The following is a 17,747-nucleotide window of genomic DNA, read 5'->3' as shown; positions in this document are numbered from 1 at the left end:
ATACACACATATATATATCTGAATAGCATACATTGGAATGATGTGATTGAACACTCAAGTATTCCAGAGAGCCATACAATAATCAGATTGTTGTGTGTGCGCATTTGTGTTTTGTGCAGAGGAGTACAGATGTGAAGATATCAAATCCTTTGCCAGATATGAGACTGAATCAACTTTCAGGACTACATGTTTTTGTATACCTGACAAAAGATCCTGAAGAAGAAAACACATCAGACGAATCTTTATCCTAAACTCTGTCCATCTGATCCACCAAGATGAGTGCAGTAAAACAACGCAATGCAAATGGTAAAACCACTCTAAGGAAAAAAGGGAAAAACCCACCTGAAGTCACTTTATGTGTCATAGCGAAGGACTTGTTCTCATATTTTAGAAAGTTTGGGTACATAAGAGACACAGAAAAAGAAATTGAAAAGAAATACAGGATTAATAAAGAGCATGGTAACTGCTGGCCGGCTGGTGATATCAAACGAGCCTGGGGGAAAACACAAAGAATGAATAAAGGCTCCAAAAGGAGAAAATGCTGGGCTCTTGTGTTAATAATGCAGCTGTTAAAAAGAGAAATAAGAAATGAAGATCTGATAGAGAGTGGAAATGTTGATCAGAAATGTGCCGAGGGGATTTTGCATGAGACATCTGACCAAACAACAGCGGAAAAAGAGAATGGAAGAGAGGATGACGGTGTTCACTCAACTGATGATACAAGTCAAGTTTGTCCAAAAGCAGAAAGAATGAAAGAAAACTCAGAAGAGAAATCATCCCAGAGCAATGACGAACTGGAGAAAGCAAAACCAGCTGAGCAACATGCTGGAGAAAAGCACATGACTTTTAATTATTCAATGCCAACTTACAATGTCAATCAGGGCTTGGATGGAGCTCAGGAGATTGGGAATAATCTCAATGTTTTTGATGATGGACAGTCCCAATTTGATGAAAATACAGCATTACAAGATCAAACCATCTACATACGAATCCCAGTCACGCAAATGTACATCAGTGAACCAACATTTACGCAACATGATGTTGAAGATGTCAGATCCCCTTTTAAATTAACCCATGGACTTCCTTCTGATACTGATATAAGGAGAAGAAAATCATATGTCATGTCATTCGACAGTAGAACCAACAATGCTGAATGGGTGTATGAGATACTGAACCAGCAGACTTTGGTTAACAATTATGTGCCGCAGGGAAGTTTTGGAAATGTCTATGTTAAAAGTCATCTTGCTGTGGCTGCCAATCACAGGTGGTGCAGGGAAGCCCATCAGGACACCTTTTTGAACAGCAACATTTTACCGCAGCATGTGGAGTTAAACAGGAGGACATGGAAAACTTTGGAGAACTATTGTCGAGACAGAGCTAATGATCGCAATGTCTGTAATGTCCATGTGTACACTGGGCCAATTTACAGACATAGGGGGAATCCTGTGGAGTTGGAAAAGAAACCTGTAGAGTTGAAAAAAAGTCCAATAGAGTTGGAAAAAATACCTGTAGGGTTGAGAAAGTATCATGTAGAGTTGAAAAAGAATCCTAAAGAGCTGGAAACAAATTCTGTAGAGATGGAAAAGAAACCTGTGGAGTTGGAAAAAAGTCTTGTAGAGTTGACAAGGAATCCCAGAGCGTGGAAAAAGAATCCTGTAGAGTTGACAAAGAATTACAGAAAGTGGAAAAAGGATCCCGAAGAGTTGAAAAAGAATCATGTAGAGTTGAATAAGAACCCTGTTGAGTTGGAAAATAATCCTGTACAGTTGACAAAGAATCCCAGAGAGTGGGAAAAGAATCCCGTAGAGTTGACAAAAAATCCCAGAGAGTGGGAAAAAAATCCCAGAGAGTGGGAAAAGAATCCCAGAGAGTGGGAAAAGAATCCCCTAGAGTTGACAAAGAATTCTGTAGAATGGAAAAAGATTCATTTAGAGTTGGAAAAGAAACCTGTAGAATTGACAAAGAATCCCAGAGAGTTGGAAAAGAATCCCGTAGAGTTGACAAATTCCATAGAATGGAAAAAGAATCCCGTAAAGTTGACAAAGAATCCTATAGAGTGGGAAAATTATCCACTAGAGTTCACAAAGAATTCTGTAGAATGGAAAAAGATTCATTTAGAGTTGGAAAAGAAACCTGTACAGTTGACAAAGAATCCCAGAGAGTGGGAAAAGAGTCCTCTAGAGTTGACAAATAATTCCAGAGAGTTGAAAAAGAATCCTGTAGAGTTGGAAAAGAATCCCGTAGAGTTGACAAAGACTCCCAGAGAGTGGGAAAAGAATCCCGTAGAGTTGACAAAGAATCCCAGAGAGTTGAAAAAGAATCCTGTAGAGTTGGAAAAGAATCCCGTAGAGTTGACAAAGACTCTCAGAGAGTGGGAAAAGAATCCTGTAGAGTTGGAAAAGAATCCCGTAGAGTTGACAAAGACTCCCAGAGAGTGGGAAAAGAATCCTGTAGAGTTGACAAAGAATTCTGTAGAATGGAAAAAGATTCCTTCAGAGTTGGAAATGAATCCTCTAAAGTTGGAAAAGAATCCAGTAGAGTTGGAAAAGAGTCCACTAGAGTTGACAAAGAATCCCAGAGAGTGGAAAAAGGATCCTGTAGAGTTGACAAAAAATCCCAGAAAGTTGACAAAGAATCCCGTAGAGTTGGAAAAGAGTCCACTAGAGTTGGCAAAGAATCCCAGAGAGTGGAAAAAGAATCCTGTAGAGTTGGAAAAGAATCCTGTAGAGTGGAAAACGTGTCCGGTGGAGTTGACAAAAAATCCCAGAGAGTTGGAAAAGAGTCCCGTAGAGTTTAAAAAGGATACTGTAGAGTTGGAAGGGAAGATAGTGCCATCTGACTTCTTTAAGGTGGTGATTGTGGAGAATGTGGACGGGACAGTAGATGAGCCTGAATGCTTCCTGATGCCCAATGAGACGCCTCGATTCTCAGAGCTGGAAGCCTACATGGTGGATATTAAAAGTATTCAGAGCCTCTCCGGGTTGTGCTTCACAGAAAACACAAGCAGTTTGAGAGAGAAAATAATCACAGTGAAGTCGCAGGGAAAAGATCTTAATGAAATACAATGTGATGTTGATATAACAGTCAGAATAAACTCATAACTGATGCTCATAAGCTGATTTCTGAGGAAGAAAATATATCGATTGTGTACATCTTGCATTGGGAAAAGTATTGATTGCCTGTACATGAATTATGCAGCAAATTACAACACTGTAAAAAAGTATGTGTTCGTTTTTGATTCATGGGTGTTTTCAGTGAATTGTTTTTAAATTGCATTATGGAAACTTGATCACATTTATGATTATCTTTTTATTTTTGAATGTGTAAGTTATTTTTTTAATAATCTTTAGGGCATAGTTTACACAAAAATGAAATTTCATTATTTACTCACCCATTACTTTATCTTTGCTGAGTTTCTTTCTTCAACACAAAATAAGATATTTTGAAGAAAGTTGGAAACTATTCTTTTAATTGACCGATTGGATAAATATTCTGTTGTTTTTCTCATTCATTTAAATTTTTTTTACATCTTTTTCAAAACACTCAATATACTCAAAATTCATTTACATATGTTTGATTTGATTGTAGGCAGCTTGAAATGTGTCAAATCCACTGTCAAATCAAAAGCAAACATAATAGAGGAAATATGAATGTATGACCATTTAAACTAACTTTTCGTACGACTAATTTTAAAAAATGGAATGCAAATTTTGCATAAATTTTATATAATTTTTTTTTTTTCACCATTGCTGAGGATTGAATGTCTCAACCTCTAGCTCATAGGTCTCAAAGTCAATTCCCGGAGGGCTGCAGTTTTGCCTCAACCCTACCAAACACAGCTGATCCAAACACTCGAGGTGTTTAAAAGAGTCATGAACACCATTATTTGGATCAGCTGTGTTTGGTAGGGTTGGAGCAAAAATGTGCAGATTCCCTCCAGGAATTAAGTTTGAGACCTATGCTCTTGCTTTATACAAAACCCATTTTTTATATTAAAATATTGATTCGAAGTTTTCAAAGTAGAAAACATGGACCAAAGCAGCCTTTTGAAACAGTTGAAGCAAATCAAGTGTCAAGATTTCAGAACAATCCAACACCTGTACTGTGACACCTAGTGGTCAATTTCATGTATTGCTCGGAAATAGTTTAAGTGAACTGATGAATTATACAGTATATTGTGTATTGAGATTCACCAAGTATTTTTGGGCGAGTAGTTAGTGTTCTAGGTGAAGTATTTATATTCACTTAAAATATATATATTTTTTTTATTGTTTTGTCCTTCAATGTGTCGCAACATCAGTCAAAATTCTTTAGTCACATATTCTAAAAATGCTCATGTTGTTAGACGTCATTCATTTAAGCAGTTATGAAAACAATGTGGTATTGATGTTACTTATGATACTAATTATTTTCAAAAAACAGCAGTGTATTAAAAACCAAATGATCATCTCAATCACTTTCAACACAGACATTAAGAAACAATACATGGATCTCAACAATGGTGAAATGCTTCATGCTGCAGTGCATGCTGGGAGTCATAAATGAGTTTTGTATGATACTCTCAGAATGCACTGCAGCATAAAGCATGTCACCATCTGAGTGCCAATAACAAAGCCCAAATTTCTTCAATAGTATCTGGATGCAGCTTTTATGATGCAAGCTGAGATTGCATCGCTCAGAGATCTGAACTGTGCCCAAGCACGTTTCCCGGTTCGTTTGACAAGTGTGAGTACTCTGAATCGGGCTCAGGCATGGTTCAGCTGGCCGGCACTGCCCCTGTTGGAAGAGGTGTGCCAGAGTGCGGTTCACTTGGGTTTTGGCGCAGTACAATTGTGAGTCCGAAACTGAAGACGTGACTTTTAAAGGACTGCTTCATATGGATTTATTAATCATTCCCCTACTGAAAAAACAGCTTAAATCAGCCTAGGCTGGTTGACCAGGCTGGTTTTAGATGGGTTTTGGCCACTTCCAGGCTGGTTTCCAGCCATTTCCAGCCTGGTCTTAGCTGGTCAGGCTGGAAAATGACCAGCTAAAACCAGCTTGACCAGCCTGGTTTTAGCTGGATTTAGCTGGTCATTTCCCAGCCTGACCAGGTAAGACCAGGCTGGAAATGGCTGGAAACCAGCCTGGAAGTGGCTAAAACCCCTCTAAAACCAGCCTGGTCAACCAGCCTAGGCTGGTTTAAGCTGTTTTTTTTTTAAGTATGGTCTTACTTTTCAATGAACGCAAACTGTCGTAGTTTATTAAAGATGCAAAGCCCTCACTGCACGACAGCTGCACCTTAAGTAAAAACTTCGGTAACACTTTATTTTGATGGTCCTCTTGATACTGCTCCTTCAACAGACATTTACCTGACTATAAGAAACTTTGCAAGTACATGTCAACTTACACTAACCCTAACCCCAACCTAACAGTCTACTTATAATATAATGAGAATTAGTTGGCATGTAGATGCAATGTAACTTAATTCAACAAACGGACCATCAAAATAAAGTGTGACCTAAACTTCCAAATATATAATAAATACAAAATATTTGACAGCGTGTCACTGCATCCCAAACTATAACGATATAAATAAAGAAATCTGCACTGTGCTGAGCAATAACGCTTCTCTTTCTGTTAAACTAAACAGCGCATCATCGATGACGTAAGCATGCTCAGGCTCGAATGCAATGGGAGTGCAGGCCGTGGGGAGAGAGGGGAGGGGGGACAAGCGTGCTTCGGCACGGTTCAAGGCAACTGTAAATAGTGAGAATACGCCCTAAAAAGCATTGGATGCAGCTCAGATTGCATCTGCACCAAGGCTGCAGCCAGACCCCTCTCAAATTTACTGAAATCACATGGTTCTGTCAAGTTGATACATGCCCCGAATCACTGATTCAAAACAAAAGATTTGTAAGGCTTCATAACAAACTGTTGCAAAACAAGTCATCTCCATAAAACCACAGAGTTTAAAACCACTGCGGTCACACCATAAAACCACTGCGATCACACTGGAGTTTGAGCTTGTGAAATTCTGCAGTACAGCACTGTAAAAAGGGGCAAGATTAAACAAGATGATTAAACATTAAAAAAAGCGAGCGATTGTTCAATATTTTTAATTTCTGTCCCGAGAGGTCATGTTTTGATCCTCGATTGGTCTCACGCAGTCAAGTGATGCAATTTCGCAGGTCAGTTGACCAAGCTTGAACTTTGCAACGCAGTGAACTGCGAAACTTGACGCACGAACTTGCATTTTCAGTCTGATGCAATTGCGTGCGTATAAATGGAAGTCAATGGGGAGAAAAGTCCAGCTTGATTGCAGCTTTATGCTGTAAAAAAGAGAGTTATTCATTCATTTTCCTTTGGCTTAATTCCTTATTTACCAGGGGTCACCATAGCCGAATGAACTGTCAAAGCAAGAATTAACAGAGGTATAAATTGTATTGAAAACAATTGATTTGACCTCACCACTGTGGTGATCCGAGGTGATCCTTTAACCTTTAAACTAGCTCAAATGTAGGTGGCATCAGTTAGCTAATGCTCATGATATAATAATGACTACCACCCACATAGTGGGCTGATTTATTTAAATAAGCTTGTGTTGCCTTGCCTTTGTTACCGACTAAATAATGTGGTAGATTTTTTTTGTTGGAAAGGGATATAAATATGGCTCTCCAAAAAATGTTAGAGCTTCAGCATCATTATGACACATCAACATGAATCTCAACAATGTTGACTATTAAAAAACATAGCAAGACAGAAGAGTCTTTATTATTTTATTGTTTAACAATACATGTTTTCGAAGTGAAGCACCATAAAAACTCTCCAGTGCTGTATTTTTAAATTATTTCTGACAACAGGGCACTTGTATGTGACAAGCGTGTAATTACATCTTTATAAGTGGTGAAATGTAGGAAATCTTAATATGACATGTACAGAGCATTAATTATACAAAGAGAAATTTTGTGTAATGCACTTTTTTTCTTCTAAATTTACACTTTCATATTATGTAACAACCCCAAATCATAAACGTTGCGACAGTATGGAAAACACAAATAATTTTTTTTAAAAGGTAGTGATTTCCAAATTGACTTTGACTTGTATTTCATTGCAGACAATATGAACACAATATAATTCTCTGATCAACATTTTATTTGTAAATATACGTCCTTTCCTGTCATTCAGACCTGCAACACATTCCAAAACAAATTGTTACAGGAGCTGTTTAGGGCAGTAATCAGGTAAAGTGGTTAAATAATGATGTGATTTGAAACAGGTGATGTCAACAGGTGATTGTTATTACGATTTAAACTGACAAATGCCAGTTAAAACTGTATTGTGGCAAAAGGACGCCATATGTTAACAGTGTCCAGAAGTGCTGTCGACTTCTCTGTGGTTAGAGGCACCTGGGATAGACCATCATAGATGGAAAATGTGTACTGTGGTCAGATGAATCAATATTTCAGGTATGTTTTGGGGAGATAGACGTAGTGTATTCTGGACCAAAGACGAAAAGGATCGTCTAGACTGGTACCAGCAACAAGTGCAAAAGCCAGGGTGTGTCATGGTATGGAGTTGTATCAGTGCCCTTGGCAAAGGTAACTTGCATTTCTGTGATGCACTATTAATGCTGAAAAGTACATAGAGATTTTGGAGCACAATATGCTGCCTTCTTTATCAGGGACACCCATGCATATTTCAACAAGACAATGCTAAACCACATTCTGCACACATTGCAAAGCCCTGGCTGCAGAGGAAGAGGAAACAGGTACTTGACTGCCTGCAGTCCCGACCTGTCTCCAATAGAGAATGTGTGGCGCATTTTGAAGCACAAAATACGACAGTGAAGATTCTGTACTGTTGCCCATTTTAAGACTTGTTTGCAGGAAAAATGGACAAAATTACACCTGAAACACTTCATCACTTAGTGTCGTCAGTCCCTAAACATCTTAAGGGTTGTGAAAAGGAATGGCACATTACAGAGTGGTAAATTTTTACTGTCCCAACTTTTCCAAAATGTGGTGCAAAAAACTAAATTGGAATACATGTTTATTTTGGGAAAGAAAAAAAAAAACATTAAGCCACGAGGAACATATTAAATAATGTTTGCTGTATTGTCTGCAATGAAATATAAGTCAAAGTAAATTTCGGAATCACTACATTTACTACTTTTTTATTTGCGTTTTTTTATACTGTCCTACCTTTTTCTGATTTGGGATTGTAGATTGTTTGAAATATTTAGTTTAATTATCAGATTTTATTTCCGACTTATATTGTGTGTTATTACAGTTTAACAGGTAAAATCTTCAGAGATTTAACTTCGTCAAGATTACAGAAGAATGGAAAGACTGTGTCAGTGAAGGTGGTTGTGAATGTGTGTAGAAGTCTGTTATTTACAGGATCAGAGAAAGACACTGTTCCTCTATCATAATCCAGATACACTCTCACACGCTCAAGATCCTGCTTGACCGAAGTACCAGACCCGAGCTGATTGTATGGATCGTAGGTCACCCTCCAGACATCAGCGTTACAGAACTCACGGCCCTTCCTCCGGTTTGATGCTGTAGTTACTCCAAGACTCCAGCATTCACTTCCTCTAATCTCTACATCCCAGCTGCAGTTTCCGGTATTAAACCCCTCTGAACCCAAAACACACTCGTAGATATCGAATCTCTCTGGATTATCGGGAAGTGGTTGTTCATCCCAGCTGTAACTCACAGTGCTCAGATCATCAGACACTATGAGACGTGGATGAGCAGTGTTTGGATCCAGAATTACAGGAGCTGTAGAAACACAATCAATGACTGCTTTTATTGCAATTCACACTTAATCCTATCATGATGGTAATTGACCTACGTGATGTTGATATCATCAACTTTAATTGAAAGTCCAATATTTCTAATAACAGAAGCAGCACAAAGGTTGGAATTAATTGTGAGCTTTGGCTTAACGTTCCATGCAATCTTCCCATTCAAATCACAGTGTGTGACTGGCTTAGTATTTTATTCATATTGCTTTTTTAGCCTGGTGGTAACACTGAGGTATTACTATCTCTTCTTCCAATGAGATCTGGACAAGATGGCCACACATTAAAGTTGCATGCAATGTCTAATATTTTAATGACAGAAGTGGTAGCACAAAATAAACTTTCACTGGCACAAAAGAAGTCAACACAGGCTCATTGTGAATACGTATACACGAATACATTTTTGGAAGGAGCGAATTATGTAGCCAGAGGTACGGTTGGTCTTTGAAGCGAAGGCTATGGTATGAGACCACCAACAGCTTCTGTTTTTTTCCATGGTATCGGCTGACCATTCTGTTTTTTTCACGGTACCTCCATGTGAACTGCTTTTCCACTGTCACCAGTTTGTCCAGTGGCTCAACAATGAACCATTAATTGAAAATAAGGATTTATTAGGTTAACCAACCTAAACTAGACCTAATCACAACCTATAAGGTAATCCACTTGAGTTAGATGAATCTAAATCTAAAATTATTATAAATTGGAGTCAGATAAAAGCTTCACAAGCCTCTTGCCTGGTCATGAGTTGATGTGAAGACAATTTTCCCTGGAGTGGAGCATCTGGCAAAGATCTTATCAAAGTCAAAACCCAAATTAACTGATATAAGGGAGATTGTAAAATATTACAGTAAAATAAAGACCACTTTACCAATCACACAGAGACATTTAAAATGACACCAAACATGAATATAAAGCCACAAGATACACCATATTAAAAACTTAAACATTCTGTGTGGAATGTGAGTGAGCTGCTCTGGTGGAGAAGGTAAAGTCCAGGGCAAAGAGAGGGGGGCTCAGGATGCATGATCGAGACAACCTGAACAACTGGTTTTCTAGCTGATCTTCTCAGATTAGAAAGTTTATTGTTTTAGTGTCTGACCATTCTCGTGGTCTTGTCTCGTGTGTAGTTCCTTAACAGTTTTCAGGGTTTAATATTATGGAGAGATATAGCCATCCTTACACCGCATAAGTCAGAGAATTTAAGACGCAGAGAGGAGTTGACAGTGATAATGTGGTTTGGGTCAAATGAAGACAGGTTCCAGAAAGCAAGACAGACAAACACAAAAGGCAAAAAAAATAAATAAACAGGTAAAAAAAACAGGGTGAGATAATGGTAAAATCTGTGAACCTGATAAAAATCAGGCAGCCACGATTACCAACACTATCGGTTGGGTTTAGGGAAGAAGGAGGGTGGAGGAATCATTGAGAAGTGATGTAACCAGCTGTCATTATCACAGAACATCGCATTATTGACCGATTAAAACAGTCGAATTTACACAGATTTTTTGCGTAGCTTAAGACTGTACTACAACTCTGTGTAGCTGTCTGCTCCATCTAAATGCACGTTTACTAGAACCAGTTTTACTGATAAAATGTGCATGAAAATCACTTTTATTAAATCGCCCAGCCCTAGATGACAGATGTAGTGTAGACTCTTACTGTAGTGGACGATGTCCTGCATCTTCCTCCAGACTCTGAATGGCAGGTTCCCCAAGTACTGAGACACATGAATCAAAGCTCCAGAAGGCATCTGTGGATCCGGCTGTGAGATCTGGACTCTGGAAGAACATTCAAGAGTCAGAACAACAGTGGCTTTGGCCTCAGAAGCAGAGAGAGCAGAGACACCAGGAGATCACTAACCTTTTCATTGAGCCTGGTAACTCCTTCAGAAAGCAAACATCATTGGCTTTCAGCATCTCCTCAGTGTCTCTGATCGTGTGTGAAAGAGCTGAGATGTGTGTGTTCATCTGCTCCAGCTTCACCCTCATCATCTGCTTCTTCTGCTTCTCTTCCTCCCTCAGTGCAGCGATTGTAGCTGCTTCTTCATCTTGGAGAAACTGATGAAGCTTGTCGAACTGCTGTTTAATCTGATGCTCGGTGTCATCAGCTTGAGTCTTAAACAAAAAAAAAAACAGACACATAACCACCTATATCAACACATCATTTCACTCACTCGCTCACTCACTGTCCTTTGGTTTAGTCCCTTATTTATATGTAGTTGGCACAGTGGAATGAACAGCAAACTACTCTGGCGTATGCGGTCTTTGCAGTGAATGCCATTCCAGCCACAACCCAGAACTGGGAAGCACCATACACTACAGCCAGGTTTTACCCAATTCACCTATAACACATGTTTTGGACTGTGGGGCAAACTGGAGCACCAGAGGAAACTCGCATGCAAACTTCACATTTCCCTCTCCCTCCCCTATCTCTCCAGGCTGGCTCCTCCTGTCTCGTCTTATTTTTCCATCTCTGAGGCTCTCCTTGCCCTGCTCTCCAAACAATAAGGAATTATGGATTTGATCAACTGGTCTCTGAACACAATTTACACCATCTTCTTAATCAGAATACTGGGTTCGGGGGAACCCAACTGTGCTGCAGATGCGTTTGCAGCTAGATACATGATGGACAGGTGGGAGAAGTGGCGCGTCATGTGCTTGGCTGCTCTGTCCCTGTAGATATTGAAGATATCTATTTATTCATCTTCATAGTTCATGCTAATTCATCAGCTAGTTCATGTTTTTATGACTTCTAGGCTGGACTACTGTAATGCTCTGTTCGCTGGCTGCCCAGCATCCTCTATTAACAAACTTCAGCTAGTACAAAATGCAGCTGCCAGAGTTCTTACCAGGTCTAGAAAATTTGATCACATCACCCCAATTTTATCCTCCTTACACTGTATCCTCCTTACAAGATTACTTTTTACCTATAAAGCTTTAAATAATCCACCCGCTCTTTAAGATCTCAAAACTCAGGGCTTCTGTTAGTACCTAGAACAGCAAAGTCAAGCAAAGGTGGTCGAGGCTATCAGGAATAGCCTTCCTGATATTGTCCGAGGCTCAGACACACTCTCACAGTTCAAAACTAGACTAAACACCTATCTTTTTAGCAAAGCATACACTGAATTCATCACATAGTGCTATGATGCATGAATGTCCTCCACGCATCTCATTTATATATATACTATGACCAGCAGCTACGCTAATTATTCTCTTTATTCTCTATTTTCACCTGGGAATACTCATCCCGAGGCACCCAGAGATTATGCAGTACCACTGAAGCAATCCAAGATCTGTGAAGAGATGATCCTAACGTTTCCACAATCCTAGACCAGGCCGTAGCAGCTGCTGTGGTGGTCATGGAGCAGTAGAGAGCATGCGTCTGATTCCTGTGAGTCTCCAGGGACAGATGAGTCTTCGCTGAGGTCCAGCGTTCTCCAGCCTCCGTCGCCTAGACTGCAGCTCTGCACAAGATGTTTGGCCATAGGAGAAATGGTTGTGCCCAACTGAGCCTGGTTTCTCTAGGTTTTTTTATCCTTCACTTTCGCCAATTGGTGAAGTTTTTTCCTCACTGTTGTCACCTCTGGCTTGCATGGTTCGGGTATTGTAGAGCTGTGCATCGATGGATTTGCAGATCAGTGTTTGGACTCCCAGCATTGACTATTAAACCACCCTGAAATAAAACTCTGAAAACTGAACTGACAGTTTCAATTCACTATAATCTTATGTGAAGCTGCTTTGACACAATCTACAATGTAAAAGAGCTATACAAATAAAGATGAATTGAATTATTCAAAACTTTGATAGCAGGGTTTCTGCTGATAGGTTGAGGTGGGGCCCTGGGGTATCGACGATTGATAAAAGCGGTCAGTGCAGCTCAAAAGCCCACCAAGCTTCAAACTAGTTATGGACCGCAAATTGGAAAACATTACAGAGAAACTAGCAGCTTTGCAATGAGATTTGGACAGACCTGGAGACCAGTGACAGACATTAGATATCTGCAAAATTGCCAGATATTGACCCAAATTTGGAAACCTTGTTCTCTTTTGGCTTATTCGCAGCACTCCTACCAAATGGCCTCAGCCAAGGCCATAGCTGGAGACAAATAACTTCCCCCAGAGAACAACATAATGAGATGCTCTGAATTCCTCTTCTCTATTCCAAGAACACCTGTTGAGACTCCACAGGCTTACAAACACACACACAGCTACAGATAGACAGTCACTGCCTCCCACATCCCATGCCTTTGTGGAACTTTTTTTTAGGGGGATCTGTCGAGCGCTTTTCTAGCTGCAGGACTGGGTGGCTGTTGCTTACATCAGACTATCTCCACATCCTCTGTTGCGATAATATGTCTATGTTTATGTGCTTGTTGCAGGGGATTTTTTTCCCCCCTGCTCTCACACTGCCTTACTTTAAGGACAATCTGGGGGGCTTTTTTCACCTACCTTTTCCCTAATATATTCTATTTATTCTTCTATGCTACCTCTCGTCTGACCTGTCTTCTCCTGAAATGTGTGATGTTTGTGTATGATTGGAGGGGTCCAATTTTCACTGCATGTAACAGTGTATGTGACAAATAAAGGCTTTCAACATAAAATCAACTATAAGGCACAGCTTCAAAAAGCTTATTGCAGTTATTACATACAAACAGCAAGGTTTTACAAAATATTCAAGGACAGTTTCTTTAGGTTTCTATTGATAGTGGAGTGGTTGCTAACCAACTGTCACAAGCTGTGTGTTTGTAAAGTATTTTACAACAGCTTCGAATGCAGCTCAACCAATTAGAATCAAAGACTGAAACTTTCTTCACAATACAGTTTTACTAGTCAAAACAGATCCAGAATTATATCATACTAGTCAAAACAGATCCAGAATCATATCATACCAAATTATATCATAATTATATCAGTCCCCACCTTGATGTGTTGAACGTTTTTTTCTAACTCTCTTTTAAAGTCTTCATTGTGTTTAAGCTTCTCTTTCAAGGGCTTCAGCGCTGTCTTGAGCTCCTCCTAGAATTGAACAAATAAAAGAACAAACTCCAGATTACAGTGAAAAGAACATGAGAATATGTAGTGGTTCAAATATCTAAAAAAAAAAAAAAAAAGAATTGCAGTGTGAGCCGGCCTTTTGGGGAAGTCTAGAGCTTCAAGTAATAGGTGACAAACTACATTGTGCTAAAGACTGTATTGAATGCATTAGATGTGTCACTCATAGTTTTGAATTGGGAAGATGTAACAGTAAATATGGCTGCTCTAGGGAAGAAAGCTCTGCCTTTTTATAAAGGAGCCAATCATCGACCCTCTGATGAAGGGGTTCAGTCCATGTTTGCATGACATTTCGCTCGCGGAGTGCACAACTATTTGTAACAATAACCATGACTCCTCATCCAATGATGAACGATTTGGAGCAGAGTCTGGCCGAGCTGAGGGGATTTGCACGCAACAATTTTAGAAACCCAAAACAACCGCCTGATGTGGAGTCCTTGAGGTTTCCTTTTAAGCTTTGAGGAGAAACAATGTATCAATTCTTGGACAACTTTTATTTTTTACATTTTTTAAATTATTTATTTTTATTATATAACAGTTTTTGCATTAAGTAGAAAAGTTAACATGGATATAAAAATGTAGCCTAAGTTACTAATTTCCCCAACTGTACTAAAAGCAAACATTTTCACAAGTGTCCTCAAATTATACACAACTTATTAGTTTTATTTATAGTCAAATTAATTCGTTTAACAACTCCACTCACTTCTTCCCCACTGTTTCATCTTGACAATTACACTGAGTCACCCCTGTTGTTACAAATAATAGTACAACAGTGAACATGTCAAGTATAAAAGCCTTCACTGTTCTCTTTTAAATAACCAAATTTATCATTTGTATAAAATTACTAAGGTACAGTCTGTCCCATTCGACCTCATGAATTCTTGCCTCCAGCATTCAAATGCAAATCCCAAGACTGAAAGCAACAAAAATGCAGTTTTCATGCTATTCAAACACTTAGAAACAACCCACATAGCAAATTTCTCTGGCCAGCTCTGGCCCACACAACAAGCTTTTGCTTGGCCCACATGCTGCAGTGAACTACGGTACATGAGTGGACCAAGTCTGGCTTCCAGACAAGGGCCAAACATGGACCATGTCTGGTTCAAGTCTCAGACAAGTTAATAACCCAGAATTGGGCCAGATATGCTGGTCTGTCATGATTGCAATTAAATTGACAACCCCTTGAAGCATTAGGATTTAGGAACGCTATGGGCATGCTTTTTTCTTGAAGTGACCTGATTAGCAGAATCTTTTTCTTTACTCAAAAATAAATGTATTTTAAGTGTGGGTCAAGATAGGCCAAACTTATATGACACATAGAAATTAAAATCTGGGCCAAATCTTATGTAAACCTGGGCCATATTTGGCCTACATGCTGTATGCCAGTGCCAAATTAATGCCTGCTGTGCCAGCTTTGCCAAATTTGGGCCAGAATACTTTGCTACCTGGGAAAATTTAAGAGGTAGCTGCTAAATTTTATTGGCGATTCAGAATGTGAAATTCAAATCGTATGCTTGGCAAACAAATCCTCCTTGGAAAAAGAATTTCAACAGCCTTCCTAGCACAGTTCGGGAGGCAGACACACTCTCAGTTTGAAACGTGACTAAAGACAGATCTCTTTGCATTAGCATACACATAAAACACAAATGCTTTTGAAATGTAAATCCTCTAAAGGATTGCTAGGCTGCATTAATTAGCCGGGAACACTTCCCAAAAGACATTATAATTTAAACGGCATCTACGCTTATGTAGGTGTTTTTCATTATCCCAAGGTCTCCATAATCCTAGACCAGGCCGTATCCTGAGCAGATGCTGTGGGGGACATGGAGTGCAGAGCATGAGACTTATTCCTGAAAGACCACAGTGACAGACGAGTCTCCGCATTGATTCAGTGGGCCAGCCTGTACACCCACCGGTGACCTACTCCCACACATGCAGTTTCTCCACGATAGACGTCCAGCGTTCTCCAGTCTCTGGCACCTAGACTGCAGCTCTGCACAGGAAGTTTGGCCAGAGAAGAAATAGTCATGCTCAGCTGAGCCTGGTTTCTCTCAAGGTTTTTTCCTTCACTTTCATCAATTGGTGAAGTTTTGTTCCTGTCGCCTCTGGCTTGCCTGATTTGGGACTTGTGGAGCTGTGCATAGATGGATTTGCTCTTCAGTGTTTGGACTTTCAGCAGGGAAAATTAAACCACACTGAATTAAACTTCAACTCTGAAAACTGGATAGACACAGTTTCAGTTTACTAGAACTTCTATATTAAACTGCTTTGACACAATCTACATTATAAAAGCGCTATAGAAATTAAGATAAATTGAATCGAAGGTTTCCCAATTCAAACAGAATGCCTGGAAGGATTTCAAAGATGGGCGCCAGAGTGAAATGACTAGCCATAAAGGGACTTTGACTGTGCATCAGTCAATACACTCCTACATGCTGACATCAGCAACATATAAAGTCGAATGTTTGCACATTGCTGTGAAAAAGTATTTGCACTCATCCTCATTTTTTTAAAGTTTGGATTTTACATACTAATCCAAATCAGAAATCAAAACCTTAGCATGAAAACTGTTATTTCATCATGTTCCCCATCAGACTGGGGTGCACTTTTACTGAAGCTTGCATGTTGAGCTTTTAATTCTGGTAATACGTTGTTCTACCCATAGTAAATGCGCTCATTGACCTGATGTGGAAGAAATAGACAAGTTATTTTTATCGTTTTATGATTACAGCACTTAGGTCACATGGACAGTTTTTTTGGTTGGACCTTTGCAGTGTATGGAGAATGAGAGAGCTCTAGGATTTCATCTAAAATATCTGAATTTATGTTAAAAGTTAAAAACTGTAATTTAAACGTCTTCCCCATCAGACTGGGGTGCACTTTTACTGAAGCTTGCATGATACGCTATTGAATCCGGCAATACGCTGTACTGCCCGATAGTAGCCCGTTGCACACACTGACCTGATGTGAAAGATAAGCGGGAACAAAGTAATTTTTACAGCTTTATGATTACAGTATTGAAGTCACATGGAGGGTTTGACAATAGTTTTGGTTCTTTGGAGCCTTGCTGTCTATCGAGGATGAGAGAGCTCCAGGATTTCATCTAAAATATCTTAATTTGTGTTCTGATTATGATCGAAGGTCTCATTAGAAGGGAAAGACATGAGGGTGAGTAATTAATAAGTTTTATTGTTTGATCATTTAAGACTAAATAAAACAGCAATTTGAGAAGTTTGATTAAAAACAGGCCCATATTTGTATTTATGATTATTTGTCTTACCTTGTGTGATGAAATAGCTTCACTAATGGGTCTGAATTTGTGTTTGTTGTGTTGTTTTGCATCTCTGCACACTAAACACACAAGCTGCTTGTCCTCCACACAGAACAGTTGGAGTTTCTCATTGTGTAAACTGCAGATCTCCTCTGATCCTGATGAACGTTTCTCTTTTTTCTCCTTAAGCAATGATTTGCACTGGGTTTTTATCACTTTGTTTATTGGAGGATCATCTTTGCTGGATCTTCTCTTGCAGACGGGACACTCTTGAGTTTTCTTGCTTTTCCAGAACTGCTGAAGACACTTTTTACACACACTGTGACTACAAGATAAAATGACAGGAGTCTTGAAGATGTCGTGACACACAGGACAAGAAAAATCTTCAGATAGCGAAGCCATTTTCACTGTTGTAGTTCGAGAAATCTAGAAATCTTCAACAAGGGTTTCCAAAACTAGACAATTACAAGAATCAGAAACAAATTTCTCAAAAATCCAGATTGAAAGTGTTTGTTTTCTTTCTCCAAATCTTTGTCAATGACTCCGAGTCGGGACAGAAAGGAGAAATAAATCAGTCTCTTCCTCATCAGAGCTGTAAAAGAGTGAAGTTTGATCACCTATGGGTGTAACAATGGGTC

General features: G+C 39.3%; 1 protein-coding gene across 1 annotated transcript; it reads right to left on the bottom strand.

The window, feature by feature from the left end:
- Window positions 1-6,745: 6,745 nt before the first annotated feature.
- Window positions 6,746-17,747, bottom strand: si:ch73-144l3.1 (zinc-binding protein A33). The gene is made up of 5 exons (XM_056452928.1): window positions 17,119-17,747; window positions 13,707-13,802; window positions 10,649-10,902; window positions 10,448-10,566; window positions 6,746-8,765 (listed from the first exon to the last, which is right to left on the bottom strand). Exons 1-5 carry the CDS (start codon window positions 17,509-17,511, stop codon window positions 8,266-8,268), a joined length of 1,362 nt encoding a protein of 453 aa, XP_056308903.1. The 5' UTR covers window positions 17,512-17,747; the 3' UTR covers window positions 6,746-8,265.

The sequence above is a fragment of the Danio aesculapii genome, chromosome 3, assembly GCF_903798145.1.
Source record: "Danio aesculapii chromosome 3, fDanAes4.1, whole genome shotgun sequence".
Classification (NCBI taxonomy): domain Eukaryota; kingdom Metazoa; phylum Chordata; class Actinopteri; order Cypriniformes; family Danionidae; genus Danio; species Danio aesculapii.
This window is presented reverse-complemented; position numbering and strand designations above follow the sequence as displayed.

Excerpts from the sequence above, each read along its gene's own strand:
- si:ch73-144l3.1 (XM_056452928.1), bottom strand. The coding sequence starts at position 17,511 with ATGGCTTCGCTATCTGAAGATTTTTCTTGTCCTGTGTGTCACGACATC. Across the intron at positions 10,903-13,706 it reads AAAACGTTCAACACATCAAG|ACTCAAGCTGATGACACCGA; the intron begins GTGGGGACTGAT and ends TTTTTGTTTAAG. Across the intron at positions 10,567-10,648 it reads TTACCAGGCTCAATGAAAAG|AGTCCAGATCTCACAGCCGG; the intron begins GTTAGTGATCTC and ends ATGTTCTTCCAG.